General features: G+C 44.0%; 1 protein-coding gene across 3 annotated transcripts in view; it reads left to right on the top strand.

The window, feature by feature from the left end:
• Positions 1-20497, top strand: part of adgb (androglobin) — a 46769-nt gene extending 26272 nt beyond the window's left edge. The window contains exons 19-34 of one of the 3 annotated variants that reach the window (XR_009204798.1): positions 250-408; positions 493-622; positions 701-826; positions 1661-1754; positions 1866-1997; positions 2091-2241; positions 4121-4299; positions 4658-4827; positions 5666-5775; positions 5938-6049; positions 16210-16328; positions 16680-16835; positions 16923-16996; positions 17222-17405; positions 17573-17860; positions 19875-20497. Coding sequence is in view for 2 of the 3 variants with exons in the window: in XM_058393078.1 (XP_058249061.1) it covers positions 250-408; positions 493-622; positions 701-826; positions 1661-1754; positions 1866-1997; positions 2091-2241; positions 4121-4299; positions 4658-4827; positions 5666-5775; positions 5938-6049; positions 16210-16328; positions 16680-16835; positions 16923-16996; positions 17222-17405; positions 17573-17668 (1992 nt within the window). In the remaining variant the exon portion in view is untranslated. Of the gene's footprint in view, positions 1-249; positions 409-492; positions 623-700; positions 827-1660; positions 1755-1865; positions 1998-2090; positions 2242-4120; positions 4300-4657; positions 4828-5665; positions 5776-5937; positions 6050-16209; positions 16329-16679; positions 16836-16922; positions 16997-17221; positions 17406-17572; positions 18448-19874 lie in introns of those variants that run through there. The other 2 variants (XM_058393079.1, XM_058393078.1) reach the window with 2 other exon arrangements.
• Positions 20498-20938: the final 441 nt, after the last annotated feature.

The raw sequence follows: 20938 nt of genomic DNA, 5'->3' as shown, positions 1-20938 counted from the left end.
TACTTTATAAATATTGAAATGAACACACTACGACACACTGAAACACACTTTGACACACTATGACACATTGAGTCATACTCTGACACACTGAGATACTGTGACACACTACAACACACTGAGACATACTGTGACACACTGAGACACACTACAACACACTGATAACACACTACGACACACTGAGACACACTACAACACACTATGATGCTCCTCATGGTCTGATCTCTTTCACCTCTCACTGTCTTGCTTCAGGAGAGTCTGAGGTTCTGTGAGCAGGCTCAGTCCATCCTCAGAGCTCTTGGTGGAACAATCAGATCCTTCTTGAACCCAGACCCATCAGTCACCAGGGCACTGGAGGAGGCTGTCTGCCCACCGTCCCTCAGCAAGCTAGCAGTCAGAAGACACTGGAAGGTCTGACACACACACACACACACCTGTTCCCATGCATCCCACGCATCTCCTCTCAAGTCACTTTTTGTTTGTTGCTCTCGACAGGACTTCAGTTATGCAGTGTATCTCATGTTTTGCCATGTGCTGGGCAGAAAGCTGACGTCTGAGGAGCTGTTTGCAGTTCAGAGCCTGACAAAAGAACTCACACCTCACTCCAGTGACATAAAGGACACCAGTATGTGTGTTATCATGCATTTATCAAAGCAGGAACGTCTCTGTAGAACACATGTGGTGATTATAGATGTCTGTGTAGCAGATGGTGTTCCAGAGGGCTGGACTGGTAGGCAGGCCATAGAAGAAGAAAAACATGCAGCGACAGTTTTGCAGGAGAGCTGGGAGGACAACCTGTGGAGAAAAATTCTCAGTGCTGCAAGACCAGGTACCATAACCCTGCTTATTACATCACAGATACAGAAATATCACCAGTGACTCTGACTAACCCCAGGGTTAAGGGATAAGAGGATTCTCTGGATTTGTGTCTGTGATACTGTGTGTGAGTGTGTATAGATGTGTGTGTATACGCATATATAGACACACATACACTCAATCCCTCCAGCTCACACTTATCAATTAAGCTGCCAATCACTCTAAGTAAGAACGACAGCCTGGAGAACAACACTCGTCTCTTTCTACAACTTCATCTCTTCTTCCATCTGGATCTATCCCTTCAAGCATCCTTTCCTCGTCTCGCTAACACGCTGACGGATGACAAAGAATCAAAACAGATACAGGACGGATCGTGGAAACTACTCAAAAATAGGAACGAATTAGAGAGAGAGAACATGGGCAGTGTTGTTATCCAACCTAAAATCTTTTGTACAAACTTCATTCCACTGAAAAAGAGTGCACACTTTTAATTCACTGCAGCTCAGATTCATCCATTCATCTTCACTAGCCGCTTCATCCTTTTTCCCCAAACCTAGTAAACACTGTGTGCAAATTGGGAGATTTTCTCCTGAATCGGACGTTAGTCCACGCTTATGACCACTTTCACACAGCAAGGCTACCTATCTACATGGAAGAAAAGAGAAAATCGATGTGGAAAAGAGAAGAAACTCCACATAGATTCCAGTAACCACCTGAAAGTCTGAGCTCTTAGAAATATTCTTCTCTTTTCTCTTACTGTAACATGATTTTAAAAAATGCAGAAAATGTCTTAACAACTTTAGCATGATTTTTTTTGTGGTGGTGGTGGGATGGGGGTGTTGTTCAGGCTCTGTGGAGAATCAGAAAGTTGCCAAGACTCTGTTGGAGATGTGGGCTTCTGTGGAATCGGACATGGAGAAACATGCGGTGTTTTTACTGAGGTAAATTACTCATTTCACCATCTGCTGGGGTTGATGTGCCTAAGTATGGCTTATGTTTTGATACACAGAGCTTTGCATAGATAGATGTGTGTGTGTGTGTTCTCTTGGAAGGTTCATGATCACAAACAACGAGCACCTAGTGGACTTGTACCCGTGTGGTGGAGATGAGTGGACTAAAATTACCTTCACTGATTATACTGTCCCTGTCCATGACACCACCAGTTCCTGGGTCCTGTTATTTAGGTCAAATTGCACAAGAAAGAAAAGATCATAGTTACTGTAGTTTAACATGTGTGCTGTGTTCTTTAGGTGTCTTGTGTGTTTGTTTGTGTACAGGGAGGTGTTCCATGTTCCAAAAGCCATATTACTCGTGCCTAAGATCTACTCTCCGTTTCCGTGTCGCCTTCACGTCATCAACAACGACAGTGGGGAGGAAGTACCGAAATTCTTTAACAGCGTACTGCCATTTACGTACACACCAAATAAGGTGTGTGTACTGTGTGTATGTGTGTGTATGTGGTTTTACTAATATGACACCTACGACCTGCCGAGACCTCTGAAGGTGCACTGTGGTGTCTGCCAATCAGATCGGACCTCATCCTACAGATGTTTGATCAGATTGAGATCTGAGCCATGGCAACACCTTAAACCCAAACTTCTTTGAACAATGTGTGCAGTGTTACAGGGTGCAAAGGCCACCACAGCTGCCATGAAGGGTCCACAACGATGTTTAGGTAAGTGGCATGTGTCTAACCAGAACATTGCCATGAACATCACAGTGCATCCATCATCTTGTCTGCTTCCCATTGTGCATCCTTGTGCCATCTCTTCCCCAGAGATATGGTGCACACTCACCTGCCTGTCCATGGGACTCCTCAGAACAGACAACCTTCTTCCACTGTTTCAAGGTCGAGTTCTGAAGCTTGTGTCCGCATTGCCTTGAGCCTTGTGACCCCAGAGATATGACACACTCACTAGGCTCTCCACAGGACTCATCAGACCTGGCAACTGTCTTCCACTGCTTCAAGGTCAACTTCAAAAGCTTGTGTCTCCAGAAATTTGGCACACACCCATATGTCTGTCCATGGGACTCATCAGACCAGGCAACCGTATCCCACTGCTTTAAGTTCTACAAGTTCTAGTTCCAAAACTTTTGTCCTCGGTGCTTTGAGCCTTGTGTCCTCAGAGATATGGCACACACCCTCTATGCTCTCCACAGGACTCATCAGACCTGGCAACTGTCTTCCACTGCTTCAAGGTCAACTTCAAAAGCTTGTGTCTCCAGAAATTTGGCACACACCCATATGTCTGTCCATGGGACTCATCAGACCAGGCAACCGTATCCCACTGCTTTAAGTTCTACAAGTTCTAGTTCCAAAACTTTTGTCCTCGGTGCTTTGAGCCTTGTGTCCTCAGAGATATGGCACACACCCTCTATGCTGTCCATAGGACTCATCAGACCTGGCTTCCTTCTTCCAGTGCTTTAAGGTCAAGTTCTAAAGCTTGTGTTCCCAAAGATCTGGCTGTCCATGGGACTCAATAGACCAAGCAACCTTCTTCCACATCTCCTAAGTCAAGTTCAAAAGCTTGTTTCTCTAAAGATATGGTGCACACCTTCTGGCTGTCCATGGGACTCATGAGACCAAGCAACCTTTTTCCACTGCTTCAACTTCCAGTTCCAACGCTTGTGTCCCCATTGCCTTGAGCCTTGTGTCACCAGGGATATGGCACAAACTCACTAGGCTGTTCACAGGACTTATCAGACCAGACAACCTTCTTCAACAGCTCCAAAGTCAAGTTTAAAAGCTTGTTTCACTAAAGATATGGTACACACCCACCAATGTGAGCACCCTCTTCAAGCCTTAACATTTTGGAGATACTCTGACCAAGTCCTCCAGCCCGTCCCTTGTCAGAGTACCTCAGGTCTTTACACTTCACCCCTGTTCACCTGCAACCTACTACATACTGTGTGTTTGCTTACTGTCAAAAATATCTCACTATATACCTTCGCATGCACTGCTGTTAAGACATAATCTATGTCCACATATTCACATATTCATTTCATCTGTGAGTGGTCATAATACTTCAGCTCATCTGTGTATCAACTATAGACAGGTAACAAATCAAAGAACCAATATTAAGGGGTCGAGCCACCATGAGCTGCTTTAGGTACCTGGAGCTGTACTGGGGGATGAACACCATTCAGTCTTCTGTAGGTCGTCACACCCACCAGTAGAGAACTATTTCCTCATAGGATATCGGTTCAAGCTAGACAGAATCAAGCCACAGATTTTTCCATTAGCCATAGTTACTATATATCTCTAGTGTTTGTATTCTGTGTGTAATATGTAGTGTATCATCTCCAGGCTGGCTACACTTTTGTGGCATACACCGAAGGAACAACCGTAGTAGGAGGAACGTGGCAACTGCGTCTGATCAGTTCCCGAGAACTTGCCCAGCTGGAAAGACCAGGACCGGTCAGCAACTTCATAGTGAAGGAGTTCAAAGATTACTACTTACCTAACAAGAAAAACATTATCTGCAGGTCTGACCTCATACATACACACACTTTGTTAAGCAAACTAAATCCCAGTGCAACCTTATGAATTTCATGATTTGATTCAATTTGTTCGAACAATTTCTACTTAAATTTACAATATAATAAAGGAATAACATGACACACCCTTCCACATGGACTGACACTGGAGACACTCTTAACAAAAACATCACAATTATACGATTTAATTTGGTAAAAAACGTCAGTTTAGGAAAACAAGTCCCAGTGTATGAGCTGTGCTGCTATACGGAAATAATTCCCACCTGTTGGCCAATCAGATTTGAGAATTATTTGATTATATCTCTCTCATTAATTCACACAGTAAAACTCTCTGTCTGTCTCTCAGGCATGTGGTGAACGTCTCGTGCAATGACGTTTGTGTCACGGTGCAGTTCCAGGCTTCAAACCAGGATGTCTATGTTAAACTGAGCATCCTGGACCATGAGAGAAAGGTGACCAGCAAGATTGGACAAGGACATGTTGTTATCCCTGTGTACTGCTTTTCACCTAGTGGAGGTGTGTTAAATGGACATTTTATTAGAACACATTTTAATATATTCATGTTTTAATATATGTTTCTTCACTCAGAATACACTACACAGGCAAAAGTTTGTGCACCCCTGACCATCACAACCTGTTCCAGATTTATTCCTCTCTCTTTGCTGTTATAATAACCTCCTACAGTCTTCTTGGGAAGGGTTTCCACTATATGCTTGAACGTGGCTTGTGGGATTCATTCAGCTAGAAGAGCATTAGTGAGATCAGACTCTGATGTTGAGGAGCATTAGTGAGATCAGACTCTGATGTTGGGATGTTGAGGAGACACCAGTTCTAGCTCATCCCAGTAGGGTTGAGTCAGAGTCAGGGCTCTGTGCAGGACACACCAGTTCTTTCCAACCTTCATGTCTTCATGGAGCTGCTTTGTGCACTGCTGGAGCATGTAGTTCCTTTGAAGGGAAAATTATAAAGACATTCTGTACAATTGGGGTGTGAGGGTCAGGGGTGCACAAACTTTTGTCTGTATAGTGTACTAAACACTACTGTAAGTGGATCAGTGTCACTAACTCGTCTAGTGTAAATAAAGCATCCATACACAATGCTGTGTGTGTGTCCAGTTTTAAACTAATTTAATGAGCCAATTATATGCCGCTTGTGTCACAGGCCTCCTCAATGCATTGGTTCTTATTCTTTTTAAAACTTTACATCTCCTCAGTTGATGTCTTACCTAAACTGACAACCACTCTCTTAGTTTCTTAGCTACCGCTTGACACTGGCAGTTCCTGTGTATTTATAGAGTGTTTATCCATCTGTATCTGTGTGTGCGTGTGTGTATGTGTGTGTGTATGTGCATCAGGTTCCTGCGGCGGTGCCGTAGAGAAGGCGGGGGTGAGTCAGTCTCAGGACGGCCCTGGCGGGGGCCACGATGGAGGCAGAGGAGCCTCTGAGTGTCAGGCTGCCCAAACGGTATCCATCAATACAGACAAATCTTGTTCATCACTGTCATAGAGTGCTGTGTGTGTGTGTGTGTGTGTTTTCAGATGGAAGGAGTATATTGCCTTCTGGATCTTTTTGCTTTTTTGTGACAGCACATACGGTTGTATTTTTATCTGTGTGTGTGTGTTTCAGCATCATGAATATGTTGTTCAAGCAGAGGTGCTGTACAACAGCTGGCCTTTGGATGACTCACTGTCAGGCTTCATCCAAATGCTACGAGATAAAGAGAACGACGAGATGCGAGGTGAGCAAACAGCCAATCAGAGTCACACGCCTGTTTAACCAATCAGACGAAGGTGTTGCTGCATCTCCGTTCACCTACTACCTGTCTGAAATAGTAGCCGAAATCAGAATTAGTGCGTCATTAAAACGGAAATGCAACGAGGACCAGTACTGACATGAGCTACGTCACAAACGATGTACTACACACTATACACTGGACACTACATGCTGAACACTAAACAATACACACTGGACAGTACATGCTAAACACTAGACACTGCACAGTTAACACTAAACACTACACACTACACACTGCACACTAGACACTACACACCAGACACTACACACTAGACACTACATATTAGACACTAGACACTACACACTAGACACTCCGGACTAGACACTAAATATTAGACACTAGGTATTAGACACTACACACTAGACACTATACACTGGACACTAGACACACGACACTAAATACGAGGAATAGAACAGGATACAAGGAATTTTTTAAAATCTTGAACAATAATAATATAATCACACAACATCGTCTAACGTAAAAGACTTTAGTGAAACGTCATGTCCTCTGGAGCATTGTCATCCATCTTGAAACGTTTTTCTCATCCAGTGCCATTGCCTGTTAGCTCCGCCCCTTTTCCTCTACATAAGTAAAGCTAGAATAACTAGAATAAGTCAATCATCCAGGTTCTTGAAGTATTCTTCTTCTTCTTCTTCTTCTTCTTCTTGAAATCTTCTAGAATTAATATTCTTCACATTACAAAAATGGTGTAGACTAGTGCATCAGTTATACTGCGATTTGGAACGTGGCCTGTTGTCTTTTGCTACACACTTTTCTTCAGAGTGTGCATAGTTTTAGTTGGAGAATTGGGAAACAGCACATGAGAGGAAAAAAGTAGGCACAGGTGTAAACAAGTAGAGAACCCACCAATCACAGAATGAGGGCGGAGCCAGGACTAAAATATAGACAAACCCACTGAAAAATATATCATCGTGAAAACCCTGATTCTCTGTTAAGAAGATTTTTAGTTCATTTTCCACAAATCTTGAAGATTTCTATATGTCAGTATGTAAGATAAACAAGTTTTGATATTAATGCAGGTGTTTTTGTTTATCTTGAGTCCTGCATGAGGCAAAATCTCAGACACGGTCGTGCTTATTCATTTAAATAAGCAGAATAAAGTGAGATAAACCTATCACGCCTCATCTGGCCTTTTCTGATTTAAATCCAGTTCCTTTGTTTTCTCATCAGCACAGAAGCAGGCCGGAAAACAACATCACGCCGGTCTCTATGAGCAGAGAGCCACAGACGTGATAATGAAACGCAAATAAATTCTGCCGGAGGTCTGATTTGGTTCTGTGTGACCCACGGCAGGTGGGATGAGGAATAATCGCCTCAAACATGCTGCGATTTGGAGCGGGACCATAGACTGGGAAGGAGAAGCTGATTGAAATGGGAACAAAAGGAACCGTGGGAGTAGGTAGCGTGTTCTTGGCGTGGTGTCGATGTTTGGGGTGATGATGAAAGAGATGAGAGGTTTTTCGATTTCTATGATCATAGGAGTGACCGCTCATTAGAATGTCTTGTGGACTCTTGCTCCTCCTCATCACACATGCAGATCAGCTGCTGGTGTGGTTTATGTTAGCGATCTCCTCATGTCCTGTATGATACAGTTCACGTGCTGCGTCTCAAATACCTCACACGCTCCCTAGGTAGTGAAGCAGTATGTGACAGTGATGACTACACTCTACTTTCTTTATCACTTCCTGTAAAAACCCAAACGTCTTTCAGTTTTATACGTCATACAAATGTGTAAGCTAATAAATCAGTGACTTTCTGTCACGGCACTTCAAGCAGGCTCGTAGGTGAGCTTGTGGATTATTTTACATTTTTGACCAAAATTCATTTGAATTTAAAAAAACAAACAAAAAACATTAAAAATCCTGAAGTAATCTCTAAAGAGCTACAACAACGATAGCAACTTACATTTCTAGACAAAGTCTGAGAATACATTTGGTCTGCCATTTTGTTTGTTGTTGTTTTCAGTACATAGTGAGCATGGATGCTTCCTGTTTTTTCTGGTGCATTGTAGGATTTTTTTTAGAAAGCGATTGAAAGATTCCATGCTGGAGAGAACCTGCACTTAAAATGGCCGACTCCCTGATCAGCGCCCTGAACAGTGAACTAGGGAGCAGATCGAGACGCAGCCCATGACGGACATGAAGTCATTTATAAATGAAAATAAAGTTTTCCTGTGGCTTTTATAAAAAAAAACAACACCTGAGCTCAATGATGTGGAGGAATGTCCCAAAACCTTTGCCATTATAGTGTGTCACTAAACCTCGGTGTGTGTGTGTGTGTTGTGGGGGGAGGGGGGTGTTCAGAGCAGTAAGTACATATATCGGACATCTTGCTGCCTTTGTCTCCAGTTTCTGTGGAAATGGGTCAATGGGAAGTCAAATGAAGCTGGTTCTTGGCCTCTAGTGCGTATTTCTGGAGGAGAAAGAATTGAATTAACCCACTTTACGTGTGTGTGTGTGTGTGTATGATCAAAGCAGGAGCACTCTTACATTACATAAGCCCTGTAGGCTCTAAACACACACCAATCAGTACATCCGCATGAGACTTGGCCTAAGGACAGATCTGCCCAGCTTAGTGTAACCCATCATATCCGAGTCTGGAGCCTCACTTCACCTCTCTTCATATTCTCTTGCTTCCTCTCTTCCTTCCTTCCTTCCTTCCTTCCTTCTTCCTTCTTTCTTCTGACTCAAGGTTTAGCCATGTCACATAACCATTACCTTAAATGAACTCTTCTTTAACCCTCAAACACTCAGATGTTGTTGTCTCTGGATTTCTGGAAGAGCATTCAATCCATCTGCTCCACTTGATGTTTTGGTGAAGTATCTCTACCTGAGATCTTTAAAAAGTCTTCAATTCTGCACTTATGATTTAAGGTTGTTGTTTTTTTTTTTCTTCTTGTTTTTATGGTTTCATGTTCTCTGCTTCTCCCGTCCTGTTATGTTTGCTAGGTTGTGTTCTTACAGAACGTAGCACCGTGTGATGTAACATTTCACACGTTTGTTCACCCACTTGTTGGAAGAGGAGGTGAGAAGAAAATGGAGAAGTGCAAATTCAACAAAAATTTTGCCGGGACTAACTGGTTGGCATCAGCCACTGTTTTGAGGTATGATGGAAAATGTGTTGAGACGTTTCAGCTCAGAGAAGATCCTCACATCATATCTGAGAAGAACCTGCGTTATGGGAGTGGTCAAGTCTGTGAAGCAGTGTCGAGCTTCTAAAGACTATTTATTTATCCACTGTTCTCATCTACACCTGATCCACCACCTTATCTACACGTGATCCACTTCCTTACCTACACCTGATCCACACCTTTACCTACACGTGATCCACTTCCTTACCTACACCTGATCCACAACTTTACCTACACGTGATCCACTTCCTTACCTACACCTGATCCACACCTTTACCTACACGTGATCCACTTCCTTACCTACACCTGATCCACAACTTTACCTACACGTGATCCACTTCCTTACCTACACCTGATCCACAACTTTACCTACACGTGATCCACTTCCTTACCTACACCTGATCCACAACTTTACCTACACATGATCCACTTCCTTACCTACACCTGATCCACACCTTTACCTACACGTGATCCACTTCCTTACCTACACCTGATCCACACCTTTACCTACACGTGATCCACTTCCTTACCTACACCTGATCCACACCTTTACTTACACCTGATCCACACCTTTACCTACACGTGATCCACTTCCTTACCTACACCTGATCCACACCTTTACCTACACGTGATCCACTTCCTTACCTACACCTGATCCACACCTTTACTTACACCTGATCCACACCTTTACCTACACGTGATCCACTTCCTTACCTACACCTGATCCACACCTTTACCTACACGTGATCCACTTCCTTACCTACACCTGATCCACACCTTTACTTACACCTGATCCACACCTTTACCTACACCTGATCCACACCTTTACCTACATCTGATCCACACCTTTACCTACACCTGATCCACACCTTTACCTACACCTGATCCACACCTTTACCTACACCTGATCCACACCTTTACCTACACCTGATCCACACCTTTACCTACACCTGATCCACACCTTTATCTACACCTGATCCACACCTTTACCTACATCTGATCCACACCTTTATCTACACCTGATCCACACCTTTATTTACACCTGATCCACACCTTTATTTACACCTGATCCACACCTTTATTTACACCTGATCCACACCTTTATCTACACCTGATCCACACCTTTATCTACACCGGATCCACACCTTTACCTACACCTGATCCACACCTTTATCTATACCTGATCCACCACACCTTTACCTACACCTGATCCACACCTTTACCTACACCTGATCCACACCTTTATCTACACCTGATCCACACCTTTATCTACATCTGATCCACACCTTTATCTACACCTGATCCACACCTTTATTTACACCTAATCCACCTCCTTATCTACACCTGATCCACACCTTTATTTACACCTGATCCACACCTTTATCTGCACCTGATCCACACCTTTATTTACACCTGATCCACACCTTTATCTACACCTGATCCACACCTTTATTTACACCTGATCCACACCTTTATCTACACCTGATCCACACCTTTATTTACACCTGATCCACACCTTTATCTACACCTGATCCACACCTTTATCTACATCTGATCCACACCTTTATCTACACCGGATCCACCCCTTTATCTACACCTGATCCACCTCCTTATCTACACCGGATCCACCCCTTTATCTACACCTGATCCATTGATCCATCTCCTTATCTTCACCTGATCCACCTCCTTATCTACACCGGATCCACCCCTTTATCTACACCTGATCCATTGATCCATCTCCTTATCTACACCTGATCCACCTCCTTATCTACACCTGATCTACTCCTTTATCAGCACCTGATCCACCTCCTTATCTACACCTGATCCACCCACTTATCTACACCCCATCCACTCCTTTATATACACCCAGTCCACCCCTTTATCTACACCTGATCCACCTCCTTATTTACACTTGATCCACCCCGTTATCTACACCTGATCCACACCTTTATCTACACCTGATCCACCCCTTTATCTACACCTGATCCACACCTTTATCTACACCTGATCCACACCTTTATCTACACCTGATCTACACCTTCTTATGCACCTGATCTACCTCCTTATCTACACCTGATCCACCCCTTTATCTACACCCGATCCACCCCTTTATCTACACCAAATCCACACATTTTTATACACCTGATCCACCCCTTTATCTACACCTGATCCACCCCTTTACCTACACCTGATCCACCTCCTTATCTACACCTGATCCACCTCCTTATCTACACCTGATCTACTCCTTTATCCACACCTGATCCACCCCCTTATCTACACCCTATCCACCTCCTTATCTACACCCGATCCACCCCTTTATCTACACCCGATCCACCCCTTTATCTACACCAAATCCACACATTTTTATACACCTGATCCACCCCTTTATCTACGCCTAATCCACCCCTTTACCTACACCTGATCCACCTCCTTATCTACACCTGATCCACCTCCTTATCCACACCTGATCCACCCCCTTATCTACACCCTATCCACCTCCTTATCTACACCCGATCCACCCCTTTATCTACACCTGATCCACCCCTTCATCCACACCTGATCCACCCCCTTATCTACACCCCATCCACTCCTTTATATACACCCAATCCACCCATTTATCTACACCTAATCCACCTCCTTATCTAAACATGATCCAACCCTTCATCTATACCCCATTCACCCCTTTAACTACACCTGTTCCACCCCCTTATCTACACCTGATCCACCCCTTTATCTACACCCGATCCACCCCTTTATCTACACCCGATCCACCCCTTTATCTACACCCAATCCACCTCCTTATCTACACTCGATCCACCCTTTTATCTACACCTGATCCACACCTTTACTTACACCTGATCCACACCTTTATCTACACCTGATCCACACCTTTACTTACACCTGATCCACACCTTTATTTACACCTGATCCACACCTTTATCTACACCGGATCCACACCTTTATTTACACCTGATCCACACCTTTATCTACACCGGATCCACACCTTTAATTACACCGGATACACCCCTTTATCTACACCTGATCCACACCTTTAATTACACCGGATACACCCCTTTAACTACACCTGATCCACACCTTTATCTACACCTGATCCACACCTTTATCTACACCTGATCCACACCTTTATCTACACCTGATCCAACCCTTCATCTATACCCCATTCACCCCTTTACCTACACCTGTTCCACCCCCTTATCTACACCTGATCCACCCCTTTATCTACACCTGATCCACCTCCTTATCTACACCTGATCCACCCCTTTATCTACACCTGATCCATTGATCCATCTCCTTATCTACACCTGATCCACCTCCTTATCTACACCTGATACACAGTTTTACCTATACCTGATCCACCCCTTTATCTACACCTGATCCACCGCCTTATCTACACCGGACCCACCCCTTTATCTACACCTGATCCATTGATCCATCTCCTTATCTACACCTGATCCACCTCCTTATCTACACCTGATCTACACCTTTATCTACACCTGATCCACCCCTTTATCTACACCGGATCCACCCCTTTATCTACACCTGATCCACACCTTTATCTACACCTGATCCACACCTTTATTTACACCTGATCCACACCTTTATCTACACCTGATCCACACCTTTATCTACATCTGATCCACACCTTTATCTACACCGGATCCACCCCTTTATCTACACCTGATCCACCTCCTTATCTACACCTGATCCACCCCTTTATCTACACCTGATCCATTGATCCACCTCCTTATCTACACCTGATCCACCCCTTTATCTACACCTGATCCATTGATCCATCTCCTTATCTACACCTGATCCACCTCCTTATCTACACCTGATACACAGTTTTACCTATACCTGATCCACCCCTTTATCTACACCTGATCCACCTCCTTATCTACACCGGATCCACCCCTTTATCTACACCTGATCCATTGATCCATCTCCTTATCTACACCTGATCCACCTCCTTATCTACACCTGATCTACACCTTTATCTACACCGGATCCACCCCTTTATCTACACCGGATCCACCCCTTTATCTACACCTGATCCACACCTTTATCTACACCTGATCCACACCTTTATCTACACCTGATCTACACCTTCTTATGCACCTGATCTACCTCCTTATCTACACCTGATCCACCCCTTTATCTACACCCGATCCACACCTTTATCTACACCTGATCTACACCTTCTTATACACCTGATCCACCTCCTTATCTACACCTGATCCACCTCCTTATCTACACCTGATCTACTCCTTTATCCACACCTGATCTACTCCTTTATCCACACCTGATCCACCCCCTTATCTACACCCCATCCACTCCTTTATATACACCCAATCCACCCATTTATCTACACCTAATCCACCTCCTTATCTACACTTGATCCACCCCTTTATCTACACCTGATCCACTCCTTTATCTACCCCTGATCTACACCTTCTTATGCACCTGATCTACCTCCTTATCTACACCTGATCCACCCCTTTATCTACACCCGATCCACCCCTTTATCTACACCTGATCCACCTCCTTATCTACACCCGATCCACCCCTTTATCTACACCTGATCCACCTCCTTATCTACACCCGATCCACCCCTTTATCTACACCTGATCCACACCATTTTTATACACCTGATCCACCCCATTATCTACGCCTGATCCACCCCTTTACCTACACCTGATCCACCTCCTTATCTACACCTGATCCACCTCCTTATCTACACCCGATCCACCCCTTTATCTACACCTGATCCAACCCTTCATCTATACCCCATTCACCCCTTTACCTACACCTGTTCCACCCCCTTATCTACACCTGATCCACCCCTTTATCTACACCTGATCCACCCCTTTATCTACACCTGATCCACCTCCTTATCTACACTCGATCCACCTCCTTATCTATACCTGATCCACCTTTTTATCTACACCTGATCCACTTCCTTATATACACCTGATCCACCCCTTTATCTACACCTGATCCAACCCTTCATCTGTACCCCATTCACCCCTTTACCTACACCTGATCCACCCCTTTATCTACACCTGATCCACACCATTTTTATACACCTGATCCACCCCATTATCTACACCTGATCCACCCCTTTACCTACACCTGATCCACCTCCTTATCTACACCTGATCCACCCCTTTATCTACACCTGATCCACCTCCTTATCTACACCCGATCCACCCCTTTATCTACACCTGATCCAACCCTTCATCTATACCCCATTCACCCCTTTACCTACACCTGTTCCACCCCCTTATCTACACCTGATCCACCCCTTTATCTACACCTGATCCACCCCTTTATCTACACCTGATCCACCTCCTTATCTACACTCGATCCACCCCTTTATATACACCTGATCCACCTCCTTATCTACACCCGATCCACCCCTTTATCTACACCTGATCCACCTCCTTATCTACACTCGATCCACCCCTTTATCTACACCTGATCCACCTCCTTATCTACACTCGATCCACCCCTTTATCTACACCTGATCCACCTCCTTATCTACACTCGATCCACCCCTTTATCTACACCTGATCCACCTCCTTATCTATACCTGATCCACCTTTTTATCTACACCTGATCCACTTCCTTATATACACCTGATTCACACCTTTATCTACACCTGATCCAACCCTTCATCTATACCCCATTCACCCCTTTACCTACACCTGTTCCACCCCTTTACCTACACCTGTTCCACCCCCTTATCTACACCTGATCCACCCCTTTATCTACACCTGATCCACCCCTTTATCTACACCTGATCCACCTCCTTATCTACACTCGATCCACCCCTTTATCTACACCTGATCCACCTCCTTATCTACACTCGATCCACCCCTTTATCTACACCTGATCCACCTCCTTATCTACACTCGATCCACCCCTTTATCTACACCTGATCCACCTCCTTATCTATACCTGATCCACCTTTTTATCTACACCTGATCCACTTCCTTATATACACCTGATTCACACCTTTATCTACACCTGATCCAACCCTTCATCTATACCCCATTCACCCCTTTACCTACACCTGTTCCACCCCCTTATCTACACCTGATCCACCCCTTTATCTACACCTGATCCACCCCTTTATCTACACCTGATCCACCTCCTTATCTACACTCGATCCACCCCTTTATCTACACCTGATCCACCTCCTTATCTACACCCGATCCACCCCTTTATCTACACCTGATCCACCTCATCTTCACCCGATCCACCCCTTTATCTACACCTGATCCACCTCCTTATCTACACCCGATCCACCTCCTTATCTACACCTGATCCACCCCTTTTTTTAAAAATGTGTTTTTCTCCATTTTTTTTTTTAACTTTTGAGGAACCTCTAAGGGTAAACTATATAAAGAAGTAACACTGTCAAGTAGAAAATGTTTGACCACGTGAAGGCTTTTCCCAGTCCCAGTGAGAATTTTTTCGGGTTTGTTCTGCTGTCATGTTTTATTTAATTTAATTTTATTATTATTATTGTTATTTCAAGTTAAAAAACAATGCACATCTCCGCATGGTCTCAGATGACGGATATTTCTGCTGAATGGACGGAGGACAAGACTTCAGATTAGATCAGAACCTGCTGTCATTCAGCCCTTATGGATGCCATGTAAACTTGTCAGCCTGTCCAGTGGGATGATGGGTATCTAAGAAGACCAAAGGGAAGGAAAGAAGAGTTTGTGTCAGAAGGGGAGGGTGGGGGGTTGGGTAAATGCAGGATGGAGCAACACTGCCATCTAGCATGAGCTCCATGATCACAGAGTTACATGTATAACAGCAGTCAGGTCTAATGTAGAAACACTGTATACAGCTGGATGTATTCTTCTATATGAAATAAATATATATGCTGCTAAAATATTTTCCCGTATGATGTGTGCAGTGTTCAGACACCTGATCGAGGAAACACCTGGCAACTTGGACCAACCCCGCAGCGCATCCCAGAAACTGACTGCATCCAAAGCTGCCAAGACCAAAGAGAAGGACAAACCCGCATCCAAGGCAGGTTTCAGGATGGAAAAAGTGTGTGTATAAGTGGGTGTGAAATATCTTGGAGCAATTTGTCACGTTAATTTACGTGTGATCCTCCACTCAGCTGTTCTTCTGTAGTGGGAGGAATCTGTTCTCTTAAATAGGATTTTATTTACGAGTTTTATTTTTAACAGATCACGTGATTACAGAGCATCTTCAGACGATGAGTCACACTGCACTTCGGATATTATCATTATTTAGGGATTAATATAGTTAAAAAAACACAACTTGATATGATATTTTCCATCGTCACTGTGATGTAAAGAAGTGTAGAAGGTGTTTATACATGTGTAAGGGCATGTGTGTGTGTTTTTGGTGTAGAGCTTGGATGATAGTAAGCCGCACTGGACAGTGCATGTAGTCAGTGAGAAGGCGGACGTAGAACAGATCGAGGTAAAAAAGGACACAGAGAGACTGGAGCAAATTAAAGCTATTAAACTGGCCTGGGAAGCTGCAGAGCCTGGCAGGGCAGCTAAGGTCTGTGAACATACACACACACACACATACACACACATTTACGAGTGTGTACTAATGGGTCCTGTTCTCCTTGGTGTTGGTGTCCAGGCTTTTCGCACCCGTCAGCAGTACCTGAAAAATCTCGGAGAAGATCACACGTTGGACCTCACACCTTTTATCAGGTACACACACCTTCCATCCTCACAGGAAGTTCCTTAGACTTCCTGTAGAATTCTGGGGGCTGAGTCTCTGAGGCACTGGCCATTTTAAGGTCTCTCTCTCTCTCTCTCTCCCTCTCTCTCTGTGTCTGTCTGTCTGTCTGTCTGTCTCTCTCTTTCTGTCTCTCTATCTCTATATCTCTCTCTGTCTGTCTCTCTCTCTCTCTCTCTCTCTCTCTCTCTCTGTAGGAGGACCGACAAACCCGAGCGTCTGAAGGATGCAGTGATGGAGGAGGAACAGCAGAGGGAGCGACTGGAGAAGATCCAGAGCTTTCGGCTGTACCGAGAGACGGTGCTGGAACGCCGGCGGCAGGAACAAGAGCAGACCAAGCAGCTGATGAACGAACAACAAGAACTGTTTAAAAGAATTCAGGTCAGATATTTTTAAACCACAGAACAAACAGGTTATCTAGCAAGTTCAAGTTCCTTATCTCTTCCAGAACAACACACATTAGAGATAAATGAATTAATAAATCGGCTTTATTCATTTTCTCTTCCAAGGTTAATAGAGAACTTTAACGCCTTCACTGATTGTTTTAGGAGGAGAAAGCTGAGCTGCTCCGGAATTTCCAACGGAATCGAGATGTTATCCGAATCTGGAAGCTAGAGGAACAGTCTCGAAAGAAAGAAGACTAGTCTCCGAAGAGAGAAGAACTTTATGCTTATTGAACCTAGAGCAGATACCAAACACCACTAAATGCTGCACAACAAAACATCACGCAGAACTTCCTGACATCCGTTTCCGTCTCTAGATCCATACAGAGCTGCTCGCAGACGTGAGATCTACCACTGAGATGTTCCTCTGTAGTGGGAGGAAGCTGTTCATTTGTACGGGATTTGAGTATATGAGTTTTATTTTTAACAGCGTGCAATGAGACGATGAGTCACTCTGCACTTCGGATATTATTATGATTCAGGGTTTAATATTAAAAAATAAATAAAGAAACAAAACAAACTCCAGGGTGACATTTTCCATCGTTATTTATCGCTCTGTGTGTGTGTGTTTAAATTGAGTGCGTAATCAAAGAGATGTGATTATTATTATATTATTTGTAGAATGTATTGTATAGAAGAGAGATTATTATTATTATTATTTCTTTGACAGCGAAATAAGAGACGCCCATCTAGACGATGTGTCCAACTAGCTTAACATTACTGTATAAAGCTAACTTCACTTTTCCACACAATATGTTTGTGTGTGTGTGTGTGTGTGTGTGTGTGCATTTTCACCTTCACATTCTCAGGTTTCCTCCCCAATCCAGAGACATGCCTTGTAGAATGACTGACATCTCTAAATTGTCTACAGTGTGTTTGTGTGATTGTGCCTTATGATGCATCTTCAGGGTGTTTCTGTGTCTGTCCAGGGTGTCCCTCATCAGTCCAGGGTGTTCCCCGTCTGTTTAGGGTGTTTTCTTCTCTGTCCAGGGTGTTTCCCCTTGTGTTCATGGTGTTCCCCATCTGTTTGGGGTGTTTTCCCCATCTGTTCAGGGTGTTCCCCGTCTGTTCAGGGTGTTTCCCCATCTGTCCAGGGTGTTCCCCATCTGTTCAGGGTGTTCCCCGTCTGTCCAGGGTGTTCCCCATCTGTCTGTGGTGTTTCCCCATCTGTCCAGGGTGTCCACCGTCTGTTAATGGTGTTTCCCTGTCTGTCCAGGGTGTTCCCATCTGTTTATGGAGTTTCTCTGTCTGTCAAGGGTGTTTCAGTGTTCGTCCAGGGTGCCCCCCATCTGTCTAAGACCTTGATTAGCTTGTTCAGGTGTGTTTGATTAGGGTTGGAGCTGAAATCTGCAGGACTGTGGCTCTCTAGGACCAAACTTGCCTACCCCTGGCCTAGGGTGTCCCCGTCTGTCCAGTGTGTTCCCCGTCTGTTCAGGGTGTTTTCCCGTTTGTCCAGGGTGTTCCCCGTCTGTTCAGGGTGTTTCCCTGTCTGTCCAGGGTGTTTCTGTGTTCGTCCAGGGTGCCCCCCATCTTTCTAGGGTGTCCCCATCTGTCTATGGAGTTTCCTTGTTTGTCCAGGGTGCCCCTATCTTTCTAGGGTGTCCCTGTCTGTCTATGGAGTTTCCCTGTCTGTCCAGGGTGCCCGCCATCAATTAATGGTGTTTCCCTGTCTGTCCAGGGTATCCCTGTCTGTTCAGGGTGTTTCCCTGTCTGTCAAGGGTCTCCCCATCTGTTTATGGTGTTTCCCTGTCTGTCCAGGGTGTTTACGTGTTCGTCCAGGGTGCCTTCCATCTTTCTAGGGTGTCCTCGTCTGTCTTTGGAGTTTTCCTGTTTGTCCAGGGTGTCCCCATCTGTTTATGGTGTTTCCCTGTCTGTCCATGGTGTTTCTGTGTTCGTCCAGGGTGCCCCTGTCTGTCTATGGAGTTTCCCTGTCTGTCCAGGGTGTCCCCTCTCTGTCCAGAATGTTTCTCCGTCTGTCCAGATTGTTCCCCCATCTCTCCAGGGTGTCCCCATCTGTCTAGGGTATCCCCTGTCTGTCAAGGGTATCCTCTGTGCGTGACATTCTGGCTCGGGTTTGAGAATGTGTTCCATAACGCTGTGACAAATTCACACAACAGACTGGTTCTTAAACATGCTGTGGGGAATTATTTATCAGTTATTATTTATAAAATCAGGACTGAAAGAAAGCTACATTTTTACCCTCTTCATCCAAATAGTTTATCAAACTCGGAAGTATCAGCTCTCTTACTCTTACCCGAAGGCAGTTTTGTGTGTTTGTAAGAGGAGAGAACACACTACTGCTACTGTAGATTTGCCAGAAATCTTTCCCAGTTGATAATGCTTTCATCTAGCAACTTCTTATATCAGTGAAATGTTAAGATTTGTTGCTTTTTTTGTCTCAAATTAGATCACGGAGGACCTTGGACCTCTCTCAAATCCATTACATCAGAAAACACCATGCAACGTCTAACAGCCATTCCGCATGTAACCTCTTCCAATGGTGCCACCTACTGGTGAAGAACTAAGATCTCGCTTCTTGACCACAAACCCGTGAAGAAACGTCATCTTTACTGATTCAGAGTCTCATTGTTCAGTATTAAGGAAGTACGCTTCCAGGACTGAAAAGTGAAACACTCATCAATCCAATGAAGACTTTTTTCCATATCAAATTTTGTGAATGCAAGGAATAAGGGAGGAAGGTGAAGGATTTCAATTCTCAGAAGGTTTTTTGTTAGAGTCGACAAAGCTGAAGGACGGACAGTGCAATGTGTTTAGAGCTGTCATGTGATTAAACACCTTAAATTCAATAAGTCTGAAATCTGAACAATGTATATTTGTGTTCTCTATTGCTCAGAGGATAAAAGAATGGAGTTTTCTCCTGTTTTTCTTGTCTCCATGTTGAGGATTGAGTGTCTTTGTCATGTTCCACTCCACAGTAGAGGTTAATATGAAGCTCAGATGAAAGTAGACACTCAGGACTTTAAGAATTTGTCGTGTTTTAGAAGGATTTCTGTTTTTCCGTTGCCTACTAGAGGGGATATATTCATAGAAAAGCTTTAAAAAACCCAAAATGGTTATTTTTTCCACAGAAATGTTTGTATCTTCAAAGTAAATGTTGATATCAAACCCATTTCTCTGAGATGCTCTGAGTACTTGTTCAATTAAAAAGCAGCTCAAATTTCATCTTCAACCAGGAAAATTCCCTCCAACAGAGGGAAAAACACACAGAGTCCTGACTCATTTTATATCAGACTCATAAACTGACCAGAACATCATGTATTCGTTTATTTACACTGATTGAAAACATGCCATATGTCGAGTTGTGTATATTGTATGATTGTGTTGTTGCACTAGAGGGTCATTGCAGTCACCATGCTCCAGGTGGCCTGTAAATACACTGCGCTTGTCATTTTTTCTTTACTTTATTTACTATACAGTTAAAGAATTAGGAATTGCACCTGAGTTACTGAG

This window comes from Hemibagrus wyckioides, linkage group LG06, assembly GCF_019097595.1.
Source record: "Hemibagrus wyckioides isolate EC202008001 linkage group LG06, SWU_Hwy_1.0, whole genome shotgun sequence".
Taxonomy (NCBI): domain Eukaryota; kingdom Metazoa; phylum Chordata; class Actinopteri; order Siluriformes; family Bagridae; genus Hemibagrus; species Hemibagrus wyckioides.
This window is presented reverse-complemented; position numbering and strand designations above follow the sequence as displayed.